This window comes from Toxotes jaculatrix, chromosome 21 (genome assembly GCF_017976425.1).
Source record: "Toxotes jaculatrix isolate fToxJac2 chromosome 21, fToxJac2.pri, whole genome shotgun sequence".
Lineage (NCBI taxonomy): Eukaryota > Metazoa > Chordata > Actinopteri > Toxotidae > Toxotes > Toxotes jaculatrix.
In genome coordinates, this window is record NC_054414.1 from 19064466 (window position 1) to 19086047 (window position 21582).

General features: G+C 45.6%; 3 protein-coding genes across 4 annotated transcripts; 2 read left to right on the top strand and 1 right to left on the bottom strand.

The window, feature by feature from the left end:
• Positions 1–599: 599 nt before the first annotated feature.
• hid1b (HID1 domain containing b) lies at positions 600–10741 on the top strand. Its single transcript, XM_041029529.1, has 19 exons — positions 600–958; positions 1903–2052; positions 2388–2558; positions 4227–4349; positions 5988–6094; positions 6224–6340; positions 6539–6770; positions 6854–6910; positions 6994–7134; positions 7338–7428; positions 7529–7680; positions 7799–7877; positions 7993–8157; positions 8250–8471; positions 8650–8795; positions 8894–8977; positions 9089–9180; positions 9404–9562; positions 9717–10741. The coding sequence occupies exons 1-19, from the start codon at positions 893–895 to the stop codon at positions 9778–9780; spliced, it is 2418 nt and encodes an 805-aa protein (XP_040885463.1). The 5' UTR covers positions 600–892; the 3' UTR covers positions 9781–10741.
• Positions 10742–11081: 340 nt separating this feature from the next.
• LOC121175713 (proton channel OTOP3-like) lies at positions 11082–14160 on the bottom strand. Its single transcript, XM_041029530.1, has 7 exons — positions 13781–14160; positions 13535–13671; positions 12832–12890; positions 12540–12694; positions 11584–12257; positions 11339–11509; positions 11082–11252 (listed from the first exon to the last, which is right to left on the bottom strand). Exons 1-7 carry the CDS (start codon positions 14142–14144, stop codon positions 11082–11084), a joined length of 1731 nt encoding a protein of 576 aa, XP_040885464.1. The 5' UTR covers positions 14145–14160.
• Positions 14161–16260: 2100 nt separating this feature from the next.
• LOC121200960 (Usher syndrome type-1G protein homolog) lies at positions 16261–21304 on the top strand. Of its 2 annotated transcripts, none has more exons than XM_041066476.1 (4): positions 16261–16541; positions 18511–18958; positions 19294–20117; positions 20721–21304. In XM_041066476.1, exons 1-3 carry the CDS (start codon positions 16378–16380, stop codon positions 20113–20115), a joined length of 1434 nt encoding a protein of 477 aa, XP_040922410.1. In that variant the 5' UTR covers positions 16261–16377; the 3' UTR covers positions 20116–20117; positions 20721–21304. The 2 variants fall into 2 exon arrangements, with proteins under 2 accessions (XP_040922410.1, XP_040922411.1); XM_041066477.1 differs by lacking the exon at positions 16261–16541 and adding an exon at positions 16579–17525.
• Positions 21305–21582: the final 278 nt, after the last annotated feature.

A 21582-nucleotide genomic window follows, 5' to 3' on the forward strand; every position in this document is an offset into this window, starting at 1 on the left:
ATCCAAGATGGCGCAGGTCAAATGCCCATGGTTTGGTCACAAAACCGACTCCCCGAAACCAATGGGTGACGTCACGGGCGCTACGTCCGTGTCTAATACAGTCTATGATTGTTTCTCTGTTAATGTCAGAGCTCATTTGTCCTGATTGCACCTGAAGTGTCACGAAGGACCTATCCGCTGTCCACTTCACTGGACAAAAACTGATGAGGAGATTAGAATATGGTGTATTTGATGACATGAGGTGCTGTGATCAAATAGGTGATGATGGTGGAGATGATGGTCTCAGTCCTTCACCTGAATCATTGTCTTATATGTAAATGAAGACAGTTTTAAACACATAACAGTGTGAATGAAAGTAAATATGTACATTAGGATCCCGGAAGTCGCCTAGTTTGGATCCTGCTTGGCCGATGATACGTTAAAGATCTGTCGGAATTTTCAAGAATCATTTGTGCACAGAGAAAAACAACAAGGCAGAAGAGAGTTCTCTGTGAATATTAATTGAATATTTATGTTGGATTTATATTCGTTAATGTTTTATGTACAGAATGTCAGCTCAATACATCAAGATTGTGAGGTTGAGCTTTTCTGTTCGGTGTATTTGTCAGACGGGTGTTGCTTTTTTGTTCTAATTTTATTTTGATATTTATTTTTTGTTGTTTGGTTTTTATATTCAACACGATCGCGAAGTTAGAATTAAGTCAGTGACAGAGGCTGTAAAACAACAGCAGCAGGTATATTTGACGCACAGAGGGGTTGGAGTTGTAGTTTCCGAGCAGCGTGTGAAGGCATCAGGGGCGCAGAGCAGCTGTGAGCGGTGGATGAGGGAGATTATCCTCCTGTGCGGCGTTAACGCGGATCCAAACACGCAGGAGGAGGCTTGGGACAGAAAATGGGAAACGCCGACACCAAACTTCACTTCAGGAAGGCGGTGATTCAGCTGACGACCAAAACACAGGTGGGTTTTTTTTTTCTTTTTTCAGAATCAAAGACAAACGTCCAGCGAAGCGCGTCGTTCGGGTGTTTGTGGTTTAAATTCAGCCTGTGGAGATAAAGTTGGTGCCAGATGGTAGCCTGAACCGCAGCCTGGTGACACAAAATGTGGAGGAAAACAAGGAAAACTCTGCGATCTGCGTAGAAATGAGGGTTTTCAGACTATATATCCGTTTATCTAGAGGAATATTTATGTCATTGCCAATATTTTTGCACTTTAAGAAGGTGGAAATATGAATTTTGGCTCCTGAGTAAACTGATCATTGAACAACATAAACAACCATTTCCTGTTTATGTTGTCGAATGATCCTTAAATACCTTGAACATGTAACACGTGGCTTGAAAAAAAAACCCAAAATGTTTTATTTTTTTTTAACAGGCAGGAAAAACGTGTCTCCTTGGCAGGTGCATTTAAGGTGCATTTAAGGTGGAACTAACTAGATATGATTGATCTGAAGCTCCTGCTGCTGTGTTTGAATTATAGCTTCAACAGTTTGTCCATTAACTGACCGAGAGAAATAACTGATTAATCATCTGAGTCTTTTAACATTGTTTTGTGACAGTAAACTGAACGTGTTTGGCTTTTTCACTGTTTGTCAGACTAATTCAGACATTTGAAGACAACTCTCCTTAATTTTATGGCCATGTTCCCAGTTTTTCACCATTTTCGGACATGCTATGGCCAAATAGTTTGATTTGGATAAAATAACTGTCAGATGAATCGAATGCTCTGATTGTTTAGAAATGAATATTGCACTCTGTTTTCATTTGACTATATTTAGCAGCTGTGTCATGAATAATATATGAAGCAGTGGCTGCAGAATCACAGCTGCTCTCTTCATCATACACACATCACACACACACACACTGTACACTGAGTGATGTGCTGGTGTGTGTCCTCTCCTGCAGCCTGTTGAAGCTACAGACAATGCCTTCTGGGATCAGTTCTGGGTCGACGCCTCTACCACCGTCCAGGATGTTTTCACTCTGGTGCCGGCGGCCGAGATAAGAGCCGTCAGAGAAGAGTCTCCGTCAAACCTGGCAACCCTCTGCTACAAGGTACCCTGCACGGTTTACTCTCCGGGAGGCCATGTTTCCGATGTTAGCAGCCACAGGCAGCGAGGGGAAAACCTTCTGCTATGGGCCGTCCTGGAAACAGTCAGAGTCAAAGGAATGCTGCTGTTTGTTGTTCCCACACTTTGAGTGTTAAACGTGTCAGTTTGTAAAGGTTAAAGGTCATTTACATTAAAGCAGAGGGAGTTTTTTTAGACACAATAAGACACAAGAGTCTGAATTCACTGTTTAAGATGTGTGCCTATGTGAGGCACTCCAGGCCCACGTTTTTAAATTTTACCAGGTTGAACAAGGACTTACACATGTGCTTTTATCCTCAGGCAGTGGAGAGGTTAGTCCAGGGTGCGGACTCGGGCTGCCCCTCAGAGAAGGAGCGTCAGATTGTCCTGAACTGCACCCGCCTGCTCACCCGCATCCTGCCCTACATCTTTGAGGACGCCGACTGGAGAGGCTTCTTCTGGTCCACGGTGCCCGGAGCCGGCAGAGCGGGGGTACGACTCTGACGCTAAATCTGTTACAGGAAGTAGTGGAGAAAAGCTCTGCTGAGGTCTTACACTGTAAAACCTCCTTCAGTGTCACTTCCTGTTTGACACTCCTCTCAGAGAACACGAGAAGTGTATAGATTCACCTCTGTGCAGCTCACAGCACCGGGTGTTAAGTTTGTTAATCATTTCACATGAACGAGAACGAGAATCTGATGCTGTTACCTGCTGTGGTCCTGTGAATGGACTGTAATATGAAAGGAATGCACTGAGGAAGCAATAATGTCCTGTTTCTACAAGTTAAATTACAAACCAACTTGTGTGTGTGTGTGTGTGTGTGTGTGTGTACCCATGCTGTATTAGTTATATTTACTGTAAGACCTGGAAGCTGTGTCTCTCTTCAGCATCTTTCTTCTTGTTATTATTATTATCTGAATTACTGTTTTAACTCTTTTCATTTACAGGAAGTCATTAACTAGCAACAACAACACTCCCATCCTGACTTAGCCTTTGGCAAAGAAAAAAACTTTTATTGTTTAGGTGTCAAAGAAAAAGTTTGCCCCAAAACTACAAGTTCAAAAGTTAAAACTGTCTGAGGATTTTCTGAAGTTTAGCTTAGTGAGAGAAAAGTCAGAGCTTCACCAAAGTCACCGTGATTCAGCCTCTGGGGACCATAAATGTCTGTACAAATTTAATGGCAGTCCAACCAAAATGAGATATGTGAGCTTGAACCAAAGTAGTGACCTGACACACCAACACTGGGATCCCTGGATCCAAAATGCTACAGTGGCTAAAAGTCACAGCTCACTGTCCATTTACTGACAGTTGTTGTGTTTGGTTGTGTTTCTGCTGCCCTCAAGTGGACAAAAAAATCAGTTATTGCAGGTGTAAAATCTCAGGTAGGGAAAACTCAAAAAAGCAAAACTTGTGATTTGAGTCAAAAAACACTGAGAAAAACTGTTAATTAAATAAAAGAAATGATGAAATATTTTCTACAGAGCCTCTGCTGCCTGAGACCAGAACCAGGCACCTACAGCACCGTGGGCAGTGTTGGGAGCAGGTGACAGAGGAACCCGATCCCCCTGCAGACAGTTTGCAGAGTTCATTCTGTCAGCAGCCTTTCAGCTCTGCACACATCTGAGGAGTTTAAGCCCTCAGTCCTCATAATCTACAGCAGTTAAAAGTGATGGTGCAGTCTGATTTTCAGAGCAGGATGTGAAGTGTAAGATGAGACTGTCACTGTCCAAAGCTAGCAACCACCCCACCCTCACCCCCTCCCCCCTCCTGACGGCTGCTGGTTCTCTGGTTACCTGGTCGGCAGGGGACCACAGTCCAAACACTGCCCATATTGTACCCTCCCTCCCTCCTTCTGGCCAGTGGTTGAATTAAGGAGGGATTAAATGTCTCTTAATTAAAGTGTGGGACTGAGGTAAAAAGCAGAGCTGCAGCAGTTGGAACAGGCCGTTTGTAATCGTATAAATTCAGTCTGTAAATTCTGTTACTGACTCGATTTTAGGAAAGGAAGAGGAAACTGTGTTTTCCTTTGTATACGACATGAACTAAACTGGTCTTTATGGCTAAAGGAGAAACACTAACGTAAACACATGTAACTCTGTCAGTGCTGTTTTCTAAATGTGTCATGTGACATCTCCACACTCCACTCTCTTTGTCCCCCAGCGTTTGGATGAAGATGGTGATGATGATGAAGCTCGGCCTCTGGCTGAATCCCTGCTGCTGGCCATCGCAGACCTGCTCTTCTGTCCGGATTTCACCGTCCAGAGCCACAAGAAGAGCAGCCCGGTGAGTCCACTCACCCTGTGTGTGTGTAGCAGACATTCAGCTGTGGTCTGCCTCAGAGCAGCTGCAGCCAATCACCTGCCAGTATTCACTGTCTAATACTAAGACTAAAGCAATGCCTCTGGCTTTTTTATCGACTGGGTGATGTTTCTGTGCTACATGTGCTGTTCATGTCGGTTAACTCCTCTGAATCTTACTGATTAACACTTTTGTTTCTGTGGAGAAACAGAAATATAAAACAGATGCAGGTGCTGTAGCCTGTGACTGTCGGGCTAACAGTTTCCCTGTGCCTCTAGTCTGTATGCTAAGCTAGGCTAATTACGCCCTGATTCTCAGAGAAAGAGGCAGTTTTTGAACTATTCCTTTAAAAGTCTTTCCACATAAAGAGGAAAACAATGCTTCAGCTTAGTGTTTACTTTCTTTAAGCCCTTCAGTCAGTGCTGTGCTGCTCATATGAAATGTTATTTAGCCCTGTGGCTGTTCAGTGAGCAGTGTTATCTCCTTCACACAACCTTCTCAGGCAGTAGCCTGAGTTAATGAGTGACTGTACGGGACACGGAGAGCAGGAGGAGTGGCCATGTTTGTTAACTGGGCTGAGAAGAACAGGGTGGACGCTCCTTAGCTGTGCTGAGCAAACACCTGAGTGTGGGAGGTGAGAGGAAACGCTGCGCTGCCGCTTCTCCACGATCAGAGCACTGCTCACACCTCTCAGGTGGTTCAGCTCAGGGGGAGTGCAGGTGAAATTGTGCATGAATGATCAGCGGCTGCTGTTCATCCTGTCTGTTTTCATCAACAGCAGAAAATCATCCCTCTGGATAATTTAGCAGACCACACTGTCAGGCTGGTGAAATGAAATTTCACTCATCTCTGGGGCAGAGGCTGAAGATTAAAATGCCAGTGTGACACAGTGACAGTGTGAGGGGGTCGCTCATGGTGATGAACCCACACAGAGCTCCCTCAACTTTACAGAGCTTTACAGTGAGTTTCTCATAGCGTTATGTTCGGCCGCAGCAGCAGCTGTTTTCAGAGAAACAGCTGTAAAAAGCCTCTGTCCTCCACCTGCTCAGCAGCAAACAGCAGACCGACACACACACAGAGAGGCTGGTGTGAAGCCAAAACTCACCAAATCACTGCTTCCTGGGTTTGTTTGAACACCAGTGAACTGGAGTGTTCGTGGCACGGTGCCCTTCGCTGTCAGTTTACTTGTGCAGAACAATGGTGGCACCTCGTCACATCTATTCATAAAGCTGTAGTTATCTGTGCTGAGGTGTCACACGCTGATATTGTCAGCGAGGACTCAGCTTAGTCCTCTCGCTGAATCACATGGTGGAAGTAGGTGTGAACACAGACCCACAGGGCGAATATTCGTGTAACTGAAGGAAGCTCAGGAAAAGGAATGTGTCTCCAGCTGTAGAAGCAGCCAGTTAATTAAAGTCTGATAAGTAAAGTGTAAACAGTCTTTTACTACACAACGCAGCTCACACTGCTTTTTTTAAAACCAGATCATGGCTGATAACATCTTGTTTTCTTGTGGATTTAATTCACTCTGTAAAATGAATGAATCTTAACTGTTTTCTGCTCCATCACTGATCACCTAACATGTCATGAAGAACACTTTTCTTTCTCTTGTCTCTGCTGCAGGACACAGCGGAGGACGTTCGGTCCATAGACAGCTGTGAGTACATCTGGGAGGCCGGGGTGGGCTTCTCTCAGTCGCCTCCTCTGAACTATGTCCATGACCTCAACAGGTGAGGCTAAAAGGACATGATCACACACCAGCTCTGATAATCCAGTATGAGTGCAGTTTGCCCACAGGTCGCAGTACAGAAGCACCGATTTCATCACATCATTTCACCTCTGTGTTCCTGTTTGTTCAGGACAGAGCTGATGAAGCTGCTCCTCACATGTTTCTCTGAGGCCATGTACCTTCCTCCCTCTTCTGACAGCAGAAACCTCAACCCCTGGGTCGCCTTCTTCTGCTCCACAGAAAACAGGTGAGACAGACACACACCGCCCTCTGCTGTGCATTAACCTACGCTGTGTAACATAAAACAGCCCCGCTCTGAAGAGCCCTTCACCTCTGAACACATGGAAAACTCTGATAGCTCCACCATGCGTAACCTCTCAGTGCAGACATACAGCAGCTGTACAGCGCTGACTGACCTCCACCCGTCTTTCACTGCTTCACCCAGACATGCCCTGCCTCTGTTCACCTCCCTGCTCAATGTGGTGTGCGCCTACGACCCTGTGGGCTATGGCATCCCATACAACCACCTGCTGTTCTCAGACTACCGGGAGCAGCTGGTGGAGCAGGCCGTCCAGATCCTTATCGTCACCCTGGAGCACGAAGCTGGGTCGGCCGCCAGCGCCGCCCTCCAGGCCCTGGACCCTTCCACACCCCCCTCAGCTGAGGAGGAGCAGGAGGTACGAGGGAGATGAATGAATCCAGGAGTTTATATATAAACTGAAATAAAAACACTGATGCTGATTCACCTCATTTCTTTCAGCCTGCTGGACCTGATAACCTCTTTGTGAATTATCTCTCCAGGATCCACAGAGAAGAGGTACTGTGAACTCTACTGTTCAGCGTGCAGCACTGAATCATACTGTAGCATGTTACAACCTGTGTGTCCTCTTCATTTATCAGGACCTGAGCTTCATCCTGAAAGGCCTGGGCCGACTGCTGAATAATCCTCTGGCCCAGACTTACCTGCCTCGTTCCACCAAGAAGATCCAGTTTCACCAGGAACTGCTGATCCTCTTCTGGAAATTCTGCGACTGCAACAAGGTGCGGACATCGATTTCCTGTGAATGTTCAGAAAATAATGAAAAAATGAATAAATCAATGCTTGAATTTTGTCCAATAGTATTGTTGAAAAGAAATGGAAATATCAGAGATACTTCTAGTATTTATTGTTGATGTTCACCGCAGATGTTTCCCGTGACTGTGAGCTATGAGTCTGACTCATTATATTTGTGTGTGTGTTGTAGAAGTTCCTGTTCTTTGTACTGAAGAGCAGTGACGTGTTGGACATGCTGGTTCCCATCCTCTTCTACCTGAACGATGCCAGAGCGGATCAGTGTGAGTCGTACTCTCCTCCTTGTGTTGTGAGCAGGTGATTGTAAACCTTCATAGATCGTTACTGGAAACTTCATCCACCTTTGTGTTTGTGTATGTGCAGCTCGCGTGGGCCTCATACACATCGGCGTGTTCATCCTGCTGCTGTTAAGCGGAGAGAGAAACTTTGGCGTTCGTCTGAACAAGCCGTACACTCTGCGTGTCCCCATGGACATTCCTGTTTTCACAGGAACCCACGCTGACCTCCTCGTCGTGGTAAGAGGGGGTGAAACAGAAGAGAGCTCTCTGCTAACAAATCAAATGACACATGAGTACAATAACACAACAACAGAACCATCATGATGATTATTCCCTTTTACTGTTTCATGTTTAGATCTTCCACAAAATCATCACCAGTGGACACCAGCGTCTCCAGCCTCTCTTCGACTGCCTGCTGACTATAATAGTGAACAGTGAGTATCACAGCTGAAGTGCCCCCCCCCCCCCGGTGGCTAAAAAAGAGAACAGCAAAGGTTTTAAAACCCCCCCTGGTGATCTTAACCCCCCTCCCTCCCTCCCTTTCTGCAGTTTCACCTTATCTGAAGAGCCTGTCCATGGTGGCAGCCAACAAGCTGCTCCACCTCCTGGAGGCCTTCTCCACACCCTGGTTCCTCTTCTCCTCCACTCAGAACCACCACCTGGTCTTCTTCCTGCTGGAGGTCTTCAACAACATCATCCAGTATCAGTTTGATGGTGAGAACTTAGGTGTGAACTCAACAGTATAAAAGTGTGCGGCACTTTCCGGAGCCCAGCTGTAAATGTGTTAATTGAAATCTCCCTCACAGGCAACTGCAACCTGGTGTACACCATCATCCGTAAGCGAAACGTCTTCCACCAGCTGGCCAACCTGCCGTCGGACGCAGCGTCTATTCAGAAGGCCCTGCAGAAGAAGAAGAAGTCGGGGATTTCCAGGACCAACTCCACAGAGAATGAGTCCATGGAGGGCTCCAGACCAGCTGTGCCCGCTGAGCCCGGCACTCTCAAAGCCAGTTTAGAGGCCACTCCAGGTATGATTGTACATGAACTCTAAAGGTCGTTTTAGGATATAATGTCAGTCTCACGTCTTTGCAGTAAACGTGATTCTACAACCGACTGTTAAACTAGATATAATGTTTTACTGATTTAGAGTTTGTGGTCAGGCTGTTTCTTCCCTGCAGTTAAAACAGATTCTCTTGTGTCTTTTAGGAATCGATAAGATAACAGAGAAGTCCCAGGTGAGTGAGGACGGGACCATGGTTGCTGTCCCTCATTCAGATTGTCCACAGGCGACTGCAGACGGTCCTACAGCTGCAGCCAGTGACACGGAGTCCAACTCGGAGAGAGACCACGAGGTGCACAGGAACACACATCAGTGATGCTCTGACTCTGCTGTGGATGTTTTGTTGTCCCGCAGTTGAAATGACTCACGTTTCTTATTGGACGTTGTCAGGTCCAACACACAGAGTCGGAGGCAGCGAGGAGTCGGTTGTCAAGTGTGTCGTCATCTGCGGCCTGGAGCGCTAATCCAGACTGGGTTGGTAGAAGTTGATGCTTATTTTTCATTTCATCCAGTGGCTCTGTAAGACACTGTGTATTCTGAATTGTTCGTGTGACCTCCTCTGTCATTCTACCTGTGTGTTCTCAGGTGTTGTCATGGAAGGCAAAACTTCCTCTACAGACCATCATGCGGCTGCTACAAGTTCTGGTCCCTCAGGTGGAGAAGATTTGCATCGACAAGTAAGAAATTATTCAAAAACGAATTAAAATGAATTAAATTCACAATTTATCATAAATGACATGAAATTAATGAAGGTGGTGCTCTTTAGATGGCTTTAGATTACACATCAAGCAGACGGAACGATATTCTAATTTATCTGAAGATGTGTTTCTGGCCATTTTATAAAACAACAGTTTCACAGCTGAAGTTCAGTATTAGAAACTGCTAAATTGTCGTCTGCAGGGGTTTGACAGACGAGTCCGAAATCCTCAAGTTCCTTCAGCACGGGACGCTCGTCGGCCTTCTGCCCATCCCTCATCCCATACTCATCAGAAAGTACCAAGCCAACGCCGGCACAGCCATGTGGTTCCGCACATACATGTGGGGGGTCATCTACTTACGGTAAGAGAAACTGAATCCGAGCCCGTGTTTGTTTTACCTGCTGCATGTTGGAAATTACGATGAAAACACGACACGTCACACGTGTTGAATAAACCGGAGGCTGTCACGGTTTTCACAATGTCCTGTTTTTCCTCCCTGACTCATGTTGCCGTAGCAACGTGGATCCTCCAATCTGGTACGACACGGACATAAGGCTGTTTGAGATCCAGAGGATTTAAAGGAGCAGCTGAAGACGCACGGCGGACTCCTGGATCCCTTTGTTCTGTTTACATTCCTCACAGCTGAACTCTGATCCGACGAGCGTCTCACGTCTTTTGGTTTTATTTAAACACAACAAGCGGTGACAATCTCGTGCTTCATTTTTTTTTCCATTGTATAAAGTAAATTAGTTACTGCATATCAGATGGAGCCTATACTGTAGATACAGTAGAAGAAATGCCAAATGTAATCATGAGATGTGATTTATTGAACATTTAATTGTTCGTTTTGCCAAAAAGATCATTTGTGGTTTAAGGTACAAAGAGATGTTTTTGCACGTCTGAGATGTGTTTTCAGTTTCCTTTCGTCTTTCAAACTCCACATACGAAGTACGGGAAATGAAAGACACAGTGTCGTACTGAAGCCTTTCACACTGTGCTGAAAGGAAACTAACCACGGTGAAATCTGGACTGAAACTCTGTGAAACGGGGACGTCTCTTCTCTCTCATGTCCTGACAGAAAGGACGTCAGAAAATGTTCGCTGTTGCTGAAACAAGAAGAAAAACACTCTAAGATGTGAATATGTTTTCTAACCTGTCAGAATTAAAAACTGATCAGTCTGAACTCAGAGGAAGTATTTTCATAAAAAGCATTTTTCTTTACATTAGACCCACATGCTATAGCAATGTAACTTAACACTACATCACTTTTTTTTGGTGAGTAAATCACATGTCCACTCACCTTATTGATCTATTGATCGTGGTCCTGTTTTATAATGTTTATTATAACGGAGGTTATTTTCACATAACGTGGGACGTGTTGACCCGCCCACCCCTCCCTCCACCTCGTCAAGTTCAACAGGGATGTTGAGTTGTTCTGTAAGTGGCGCCTCCCTTAGTTGTGCAATTAAGTGATGAACTCATGTTTAACATTTTTAAGGGATGTTTATTATTATTTACCACCTAAAAAAATCACTTTTTTTGTTTTGTTCCAGATCTTTACAGCTGATCAAATTTTTCCAAACCAAACTGGGAAAACTGTCTGTACGGAGCCGGCTCTGTGAACGGAGGCATCGTTGTATTGAAGCAGGAAAAGGACCAAACCAAACTGTCTGACATAAAACTGGAAAAGCTTTATTATCTACTGTTCCTCTATCGAAAATGTCGCTGTATGTTGCAGCATTGTGCCTTACAGGGATGTCCACATACTTTTGGCCATATACTGTATAAACTAAGTCATTTCAAACTGTGCATCATGTTGTTTTCTGTGGGTTTTTTCTACTTCAGCGGTCTGAGGGCCTGTGCTGGGCCGCGGCTGCTCGTCATGCCGAGATGAGCAGCTCCATTAAAGCTCCCACTGAGTGCATCCTGTAGAAGACGCTGAGCGGCTGGCCCAGGTTCACCAGAACAAACCAAGCACTGAAGCCGAAAAACTGCTTCCCCAGGCCGTTCTCAAACTGCGGGTGGACTCCGAAGGCAGGGATGACCCACAGCTGAAAGCAGAGGGAACATTCATCTGTTACACAAACACAGAACAAAGGAACATGTATTTATTTTTAACAAACATACGTGACATTACCATGATATTAGAAAGGATCAGGAAGGCACAGATTTCCTGTATCGCTCTTTTAGTCCATGACTTTTTCCCATCATGCTCCTGAACAGCAGGGGGTGCTGACGTGTTGCCCTCCAGCAGTGAGATATCTGTCCTCTTCTTCTCTTCTATTGACGCTGTGACCTTTTTCTTAGGCTGCAGGACAGTTTATCATTTAAACAAAACCTTTTCGTGCCAGTTTATAAAACATCCAAATGAAATGCAGGTACCTTAAAAATGCTGCTCCTCTGCTTCTGTCTCTTCTTGGTGAGCAGGTTCGGGTGCCTGTGGAGGCCTTCGATGATGAAGATGTTCTGGAGGATGAGCTCCAGCAAGCTGAGGAGGGAGTAGGACAGGTCCAGGTCTCCCAGAAGCCCACTCGTCCCCAAAGCCAGGGCCGCCACTAAGGAGAAGTAGGAGAGGGCGAGCTGGCCCAGAGCTGCTGCCACCAGGAGGATCACATCCAGGCTGCGGGTAGGGTTGTGTCCCCCTTCATGTGCCCTCCTCTCCAGCCGGTGGACCAGCAGCCCAGCCAGGGAGCAGAAAGACATGACAGGCATGACGGATAAATGGTAGCCGTAAAATATGAGGAAGGCAGTGACGCGGAGCTGCGGCTGGCTCACCCAGACCTGATAGAGAATGAATGCGGTCACCCCTGCTACGAGGACCAGGCCACCAAACACAAGGCCGTATAGGATCCCACCTTGGTAGACGATATGAAAGGTCACCTTCTGACCAACATGCTGAGGTGGACTCATCCTGCGGCCCACGTTCTTCCACATCACATAGATCATGCAGCCTGCCATCAGGTAGAACTCGATGTGGAAGGGATAAAGGATCTCAAAGCCTTTCCTGAAGGTGAGGCAGGCTGCACTCGCACTGCACTGACACAATGTCGAATTATCTGGAGGCAGATGTGGAGAAAGAGACGTTTCTGTTTGTTGTACAAAGATTTATTTCTCACAAAGGGTCTTATCTCTTAGGTTATCTCTCTTAGTTATGATAGATGGACAGATTTATATTTGTTGTAACTGGTGATTATTTGATGTGAGCTTAATGAAGTGTTGGACAAAGCAGGACGTGTAGAGCTCATTCTTCGTTTGATATCAAAACCAAATCAAGACCAAAAACGTAGAGGAGTCAGGACTGACAGTTTGGTGAATATGGCCCCTGTTACAGTAACTACCTGCTGAATCGGAGATGTCGGCTCCAGATGAGCTTGTGTTGTTGAAATAAAGTCTGTCTTCCTTTTCTAACTCGATCTCCTCGTGGATGGTGTCCTCTGTGACCGCGTTCAGCCACAGCAGCAGGTCGGCAGAGAGGATCACCATCAGCCCGGACCTGCATCCGGTACAGCAGGCAAATATAAACAAATACGACTTTACAAAAAGAACAAGTGCAGAGGTAACACACACCTGAGCACAGAAATAACAACCTTTACTGTAAACTAATAGATGTATAAAACATAGACGATGCACCTGGTGATTATCTTGTGTCTGTGGATACAGTCTTTGGAGTGAGCCCACAGCAAATACGTCTACAAAGGAAAAATAATGAGAGCAGCAATAAGACTGAAAACACCAGAAATTTCACAAAGTCAAAATATTGCAGCAAAAGTTTTATGCTCGGCTTCGGTGGGAAAGTTTGTGTGTTGATCAAAACAAAAAGTGACGGATTGCAAACGGACAGAAACGTCAGATCTGTGTGGAGGAGAACAAAACATTCCTCAGGCCACAGATCCATCATGTTCTCCACAGGGTTTTCCACTGTGTGACCTCGCCTTGGTGTGCACTGATTTAAAGGCACTGAATGGAGAATTAGTGCCACCAGCTTTTTTTCTCAATGAACCAGCTCCTTCTGTTTCATGAAAACACACATTAATCTGCACTTACTTTCTGATGCTTTTCTGGCAGTTCATTTAAAATTTGCATTACATTTGGACAAAAATCAACAAAGACGCCATCCTCCATTCTGCCAAAGGCAACAAACCCCACCCTCCCTCATTATGATTAATGTGCTGTCCATTACTTGGTCTGGTACGACCGGTCATGGTGGCTAATGTTAGCATATTGTTGTGTAAGTTTTTCTACAATCAAATGTTGCTTAACTTTTTTTCTTCTGACATTTACTCAGCGAGTGAAGTGGCAGCAGAACTTTACATCAGAGGATAAATATCATTACCTGCAGCGCGAGAAAAGGAGCCTCTATGAACGGAGAGAGCACTTTGGCAGCAGGTGTACACTCCCTCACACTGATCAGATAACCTGTCCTGCAGATGTACAGCAGCATGCTGAAGACAGCGAACAGGATGAGGACCACTGGGACAGAGCAGGAGAGAAGAAAAGGTACATTTCATTGCAATATCCAAAACACGTGGTGTAAATTTTGTCGTGATGATGATGATGAAGATGATACACAGGAGCTTACAGATGACAGTGATTCCCCCAGCATGGTGGTCTTTATGTGGGCAGATTCCGGGCTGTTTCCTGGCCCACAGCAGGTACCACAGCATCCAGATCAAACTGGCCACCATCAGCAGCAGCAGGAACACCTGGGGCTCCTGGTGCTTCAGGCCCTCGGGGTTGAAAGCCTGGCCTCCCACCAGAGCCGCTCCCAGCAGGACCACATTCATACCCAGCAGGCCTGAGATCAGACGCTTCCCGCTGGGAACCCAGACCAGCACCGGATCCAGCTCCTGGTCCTGAATCTGGCTGTCTGCTTCATCACAGGTGGGCTTTCCGGGAGCCACCCAGGGGGAATCCAGCTCTGTGGCTCCTGGATCAGGATTCATTTTCTCCTTTTTAATTCCTTCTAAAGACTCTCTTCAGTTCCTTTCACCCTCCTCCTTCTTTTTCTTCTTTCCATTCAGTTTCCTGTGTTTTCTCTCATGCAGTCTGGAGCTGAAAGGTTCAACATGTGAAAGCATGCGTCTGAAAGTTGCTGGTAAATCTTCTGGATCCGCCTTCCCACACCGCTGCAGGTGTGGTCATGATCCAGTGAGTTAATGACAACACGCCTTTCATAGGAAAAGCAACAGGCATCATATTTACTTTACATGTTGACCTTTTTTTCACCTCTTTGTGTCTCTGGAGCAAAGTTTACTTCACAGCTTCAAAAGACCCGAGAAGAATCTTTATCAGTCTCCAACTCAGGTTTTCTTAAAGTTAGCGAAGTTATTTTACTTTGAAAGTCTTTATCGGCTGGGCCCTCTGCCATGCAGTGTCACAGTGTGCGTTCTGTCTGCACCAGGAACTGACCTATAAATGTGTAACCTCAGCCTTATCACTGCGCTGCCCCAAGTAGCAGCTAATAGCTCAGTCAACTGATAATCTGATGCAACTGATAATATTTAGTCTGTGTTTTAGTTTCAGACTCAGATTTAAAGGCTCAGAGAGGTGAAGAGGTGATTTTAGCCCATTTGCAACAGATTACATGGACGTTATATCACAGTTTGTTTGATCAGCATGAATCTGTCTGTTTCTTCTAAAGGCCGAATGCCTGATCTGTTTCTAGACAGCAGAAAATGCAGGATACTAATTGTGATGAATCACTTTGTAAAGAAAAAAAAAAGCTCCTCCAAACATTTAAGTTATTCCTGAATCAATTATCATAATTTTTACTATGAGAGAAATTAAGTCTCTAGAGAAAACTGTGATATTAGGATGGAATCATAAAACCCAGGTAAATAAACCAAAACTGTTTCCATGCATCGATACCACAAGAACTTACCTTAAAAGCGAGTGCCACCCTCCACAGCCAGGCTCTGTGGAAGGCTGATGGTAAGTGACAGCTGTCTCAGGGATGATGGAAAATGACCGCGACCACAATGTAAATGAACTTATTTGTTTATTTTTCATAAGCTTGGCAGAAATGTTTGCTTTAATCAGGACGCAGGATGTAGGATGTGTGAGTGAAGCCAGGAGATCAAACAGAATCACTTTACTTATCAAACACACCAGACACATCGATAATCATCTCAATTTAAAAATGTCAGCAGACATAAAGAATCTGAGCACCTCCTCCACAACGGCCACTCAGCTGGAAAACTCTAAACTCTAAATTTAATCTCAGCTTTGCTTTTTCAGAGTTACTGCTCTGCCTTTGTGGGGCTCTATAGCCAACTCCATTAAGACTGATTCATTCATTCCTCATGTTTTCATTTATGTTTTTGATTTAAAAACAATAAAAACACTCACATAATGAAACAACGGCCAAAAAAAAGAAGTTTGAGTTTCTGTTCAGTTTTGATTTTTCGCTCTCTCTCTCTCTCTCTCTCTCTCTCTCTCTCTCTCTGGCTCTGCTTTTTCAGTCAGATAGTGAAGCTTCATCGAGTGTTTGGGCATAAACATGCAGACGTGAGTGTCACGTGTGGATCAACACACTGTGTGTTTATGAACAGAAACACATGAAGTACATTATGTTGTGCAACACATAATGTACACAGGGCTAAGTGGATGCTTTCAGTTCAAATGAGCCGTTCAGTCTCACGGCCATTCACCTGCTTCCTGATCTACCTGTTCTTTGTAATGCAATGGATCAACTCACCTGGTGCTGCCATGGTGACAGCTGAAGAATCACTTTATACCCGGAGGAGAGTTAGTGACACTCCTGACTTATTCTGTTCTGTTCTGTAGTTTAGCTCCATCCTCTGCTGTCTTCACCAGAACAGTGAGAAAACCAAATAATTTATTTATTTCAAGAATGAAGTGACTTAAATCATGGATCACAGTTTCTTTCTCATTCAAACGTAACACACGTCTCAGATCTATAATCAATAATCACCAATCTATTCGGAGGGGGCGGGGTCATTGCCGTTGTTGCCCCGCCCCTCTCTGACAACCTGCACGCCTCGGTTTCGTCTCCGAGCAACCAGCCCGTCAGGCCGCTCCGTGCCACTCCACAGGCCGCTCCGGACACGCAGCGCCCCGGACTAAAAGTTGCCTAAATACTGGGGAATAATCCTCCAGATCCTCCATGGAACCGAACTCAGAGTGAGCCGGGCTGCCGCAGCCGAGGGCGCCGCCATGAACGACAGGTACCACCGGGCGGCCAGTGACGGCTACCTGGACGTGCTGAAGGAGGCCACACGGAAGGACCTGAACGCACCGGATGAGGATGGGATGACACCGACCTTATGGGCCGCTTACCACGGCAACCTGGAGGCGCTCCGGCTCATCGTGGGGAGAGGGTGAGTCCGGAGACCCGGGACCAGTCTCTGAAAAGTTCCCTGCAGGACTCCAGCATCTGTCCATCTCATCAGCAAGTTATTTCATCCAGTAGGACAAGTGGTTTTCTCTCAGTGGTTAAATGTACAGCTGCGGGTTAAATAATTTCACTTTTATCCTTATATGACTCCCATCAGTCATCGCTTCCTCAGACTAGAGGGAGATTTTCTTTCCCTTTTGTCAGTTTTGAAATTTAAAGTGTATTATTTTGACAGTTTTGTCGGTAGATTTGAGTTAAAGTCAAAAACCTTTGACATTTTAAGAAAGTTCTGTAAACAAGTCACAGCAGACTACTGCGTTAACCTCGAGCTGTTAAAACAGGACATTTGTAGATGTCACCTTTTGTGTGTGTGTGTGCGTGTGTGTGTGTGTGTGTGTGTGTGTGTGAGTGTGTGTGTGTGTGTGTGCGTGTGTGCGGTGCCTGTGCTGACTTCCACCCCATCACTGATCTAATCAGTGCTGCTGGAGATGGAGGGTCACACATTTTAACAGCCTAATCACACACAAAGGTCACTTGCAGTAGGAAATCCCCACTTAATGACATTACATGTGCAATACACACACATACACGTAGAATAATCCTGTATGCATCTGAAGCACGATAACTTATACTCTAATCAGAGAGTGTGTGCTGTGCATTTGTGGGTTCAGGAGTAAGTTTATAGGTTGTAGTTAATGTATCAGAGACGTCTTTAGTTCAGGTTTTAAGAAGCAGACAAAGCAGTGTGGTATTTACAGACTCACAGGAGGGTAGAGCCCAGTATGTCATGCTGCTGGTGGCAGCTTTATGAGGCGAGCGGTAAAGTGGGGGGGCAGTTAAGTCTGATGGTGCAGGCACAGGAAAGGTCACGGTGATGGATAGAGCATCTTCATCCTGCAACAGTCCCTGCAGGATTCAGCGCAGCAGAAGGAGGCGGCGAAAGCTGAGCTGCAGATCACAGGAAAACGTAAGTGAAGGAAGACGAGGGTATTTATTTTATTTTTATTTGTGGATTCCCTGTTTCGCTTTAGAGGCTTTGAGTTGATTTTTGATGGGGAGGTTCAGCAGGCATCTGTTGGTCCGGAGGCTCATGCAGGTTCTTCACTCAGCCCCACGTGTTGTTAGTGAACAGGTTGTTGTTTGTGTAGTTGGAGGTTGATGACGAGCTGCTGTGTCACCTCTGACTCATGACTCCTGGCAGAGGTGCAGCTGGTCAAGTTTCTGTTTGAGAGAGTTGGGTGTGACTCCTCTTTCATCTTACTACAGTCATGCTTTTCCTTCTCGTAGCTTTGGAATCTGATCTTTTGAAATGCCTTTTCAGCTGACAGTGAAACAGAAGTCTTATATGTGATGCCATGTTTGCAGGGTGTGGTGCTGCAGACAGGAACTGAAATCAGGCTTCATACTGATGAAGGTGGTGACCCTGCCCCGTGGTGTCTCCCTGGGTGTCTCTGGGTGTCTGTGAAAAAAAGACTCTTGGTGTGTGGGATGAATAATGCAGAGTCACCTCTGTCATGTTTTACCTGCAGCGTTTCAATTATTGATCACGGCCCGGCCATGTGGGTGGGTGTGGGTGGAGGGGAAACAGGAAGAGGAAGGACTTAGAGCTGAAACTGGTTCAGTACAGAGTTCATCCCTGTAGATCAACCTGGGTACTTTGTCTGTTTATCTCTTTAATTCCTAAGGGAGACCTTTCTTCTGGAAAACGGCTGCAGGACATCTGGACCAAATCCATTTATAATCTGCTTCTTAACATTTATAACTGCAGATGGTTTGTAGAAGTTGACTCATAAACTTTTGATCATATAATGTGCATGAAGTGAAATAAATGGGTTGAAATCTGCACTGGTTCTTTAAGATTAGTAACAGAAGCCACCTGAATAAGATTAATGTGGTGTGAATCCAGTAATGTGGAGATCCAACATGAGTTCTTGTCCTCTCTCTTTGTCCAGCGGTGACCCGGATAAGTGTGACATCTGGGGGAACACACCACTTCACCTGGCAGCTGCCAACGGCCACCACAACTGCCTGTCCTTCCTGGTGGCTTTCGGTGCCAACGTGTGGTGTCTGGACAATGACTACCACACACCGCTGGACATGGCCGCCACCAAGGGCCACATGGACTGTGTTCGCTACTTGGACTCCATCGCTGCCAAGCAGATCACCCTCAACCCAAAACTGGTCGGCAAACTCAAGGACCGGGCTTTCCGCGGTGCCGAGCGCCGGATCAAAGAGTGCGCAAAGCTCCAGAAGAAGCACCGAGAACGCATGGAGAGGAAGTTTATGAAGGAGTCGGTGGCTTTAGACAACCTGGATGCTATTAGCTTTTCCAGCTACACCAGCAGCAGCACACTGAGTCGCAAGTTCAACACTGTGACCTCCAACATGCCATACTCGCAGGTGGTTTCCCTTTGACTTTGTGTCAGTGTAGAAGACAACAGAGAATCAAAGTCCTTCTGTACCTGAGCATTAGCTTTTGTTCCAAAAGTCCTCTGTTCTAAATGACAGAATGATGAGCCACACTTCTATCATCAGGAAAGCATTTTTTAGTCTTTCTTTCTTTAGTCTCTTGGTGCTCATGTTGCCATCCAGTGAAGTAGTAGATACCCATTTATCTTAGAATATGGATAGAAATTTTTGGAATGACCGATGAAAGAAATCCTTCTGAGCATGTTGTTCAGTGGTGTAAAAAAACAGGCTGATTCTTAGTTTCTAAATTTCTACTTTCTTCTCAGGCCACTCTGCACTCCACAGCCAAGGGCAAGGCCAAGATACAGAAGAAGCTGGAGAAGAAGAAGCAGGTTGATGGAACGTTCAAGATCTATGAGGACGGGAGGAAAAGTGTGCGCTCGCTATCCGGCCTGCAGCTCAGCAACGATGTCATGTTCCTTAAACAGGGCACCTACGCCAACCCAAAAGAGAGGTCACGCCTGAACATACGTGACATGTTCCCCCGTGACAACGATGATGATGCCGACACCGTGTCCCGTGCCATGAGCGACCCGGGCCTCCACGAGGCTGCGTATTCAGAGATCAGCGCTGACTCCGGTCGCGATTCCCTGTTCACCCGACCCGGGCTTGGCACCATGGTGTTCAGGAGAAACTACATGAGCGGGGGCATGTTCGGGATCGGGGCACGGGATGAGGGGAGTGTCGCAGGGAGCGAACCGGTGGGCCGGGCACCTAATGTTCGTCTACGTGGACATCTGCCTCGGCGCTCACCCAGTTTTGATGAGGACAGTATCGGTAGCGCCTTGAGCCTGCAAGAAAGAAACCTGCAGGAGTTACCTTGGGAGGAGGCTGACGTCGGACTGGACGAGGACATGGAACCGGAGAACAGTCCTCTCGAGACCTTCCTGGCCTCGCAGAGCCTCAGTGAGTTCATGCCGATCTTCAGAAGGGAGAAGATTGACCTGGAGGCTCTGTTGCTTTGCTCAGATCAGGACCTCTCCAGCATTCACATCCCTTTGGGCCCCAGGAAAAAACTGCTGGATGCCTGCAAGAGACGCCTGGACACCCTAGATGAACCGGAGGCCGTTGAGGACACTGAGCTTTGAAGGTCAGTGTGGAGAAATCTGTATTTTATTTTAAAACTGCATCACTCACCACTCATTCCTACCAGATAAGCTGCTGAGTGTGCATGCATCAGCATAGCCTTTGGATGTAAGATTAAAAATAAATGCTAATGTTCAGAAGCCTGTTGGTGATGCATTCCACTCATAACACAACAAAGTATTATATTATATTATTAGCCACTTCTAATAAGAATGAGCAGAGTGGGTATCAATATCCGTGTCCTGGTCTCACTTGGAATCTTGGGAATAGGAATCAAATTTTGTGGTATTGAGCACAAAATAGAGCAAAGTCCCAGCATGGCTGTGCCCAGCTTCCAGCAGAGCAGAGGCCTGAGCCGCCAGAATGAGTGGAAACACCTGTGAAGGTGTGCAGCTGAGCCTTTGTCACATAAAACTCCACAAGACCAGAAACCTGCTTACTGGCCCAGCAGCACCATCTTGTGGCGTTTTGTGATATAACGAGATGAGGTTTTAGAGTCAGAGGCCTAAAAGCCGTTTTAGTAACATGTCACTCGTTTTAATATTTCATTACACATTTTTCTCAGAGTACAGTCCTACACAATGTTATTTTGACTACTTATTTACAGGATACAGGAAGCTGTTATGGATATTTGACGCTGGTTCCATGCAGTGTTATCACTCTCCAGTACAGTCAGCTGAGGCATCATGGACTCCTGGCATCTGATAGAAACTTTGAGAAGAATTAATAAAGATTTTATGGGAAAACTTTGCCACATTCACATTTACATAGTAGTGAATATATCTAAAACCTCCTAATGTGTTTATCATGTCTTCATTGTACAGTTTTCTTACTTTGAATATGTTGATTTGCTCCGTGGCACATACACAGTGGTGACTGTACATTTATGATGAGAACGGCCACTGACTGAAAGTTGCTCTGCAAACACTGTTGCAATAGGAGAAACTATGGTATGTTACTGTGAGGTTATGTGAGTGTGTGCTAGATAACACTGTTATCTGGGGTTTCTGTTTGGCTTCACTGAAGGCCTGTCTGTCTGTCTGTCTGTCTGTCTGTCCGTCTGTCTGTCTGTCTGTCTGTGCACTTGAGAGTGTGGCTGTGCATGAATGTACATTTTTATGTTGGAATAAAATCTGTTTTTGTAATATTCATCAGAGGATGTATCCACACACGATTATCTTTTATTAAAATAAGGCGAAAATTGTTATTGTTTTGTGTGTGACTTTATTGTGAGCCAGCTAACTGAATACAGTACGTGTGTGTATGTAGTGTATCTACCACACGAGGGCAAAAACTGTTCTCATTATTGGTAAATTATTCAGTTTCTAAAATATCACAGGTGGAAAGAAACTAAATACATTTACACAGATACTGTGCTTAAGTACAATTCTGACATACTTGTACTTTACTTGAGTGTTTACATTTTCTGCTGCATCTACTTTTCTACAATTCAGAGGCAGATGTATTTA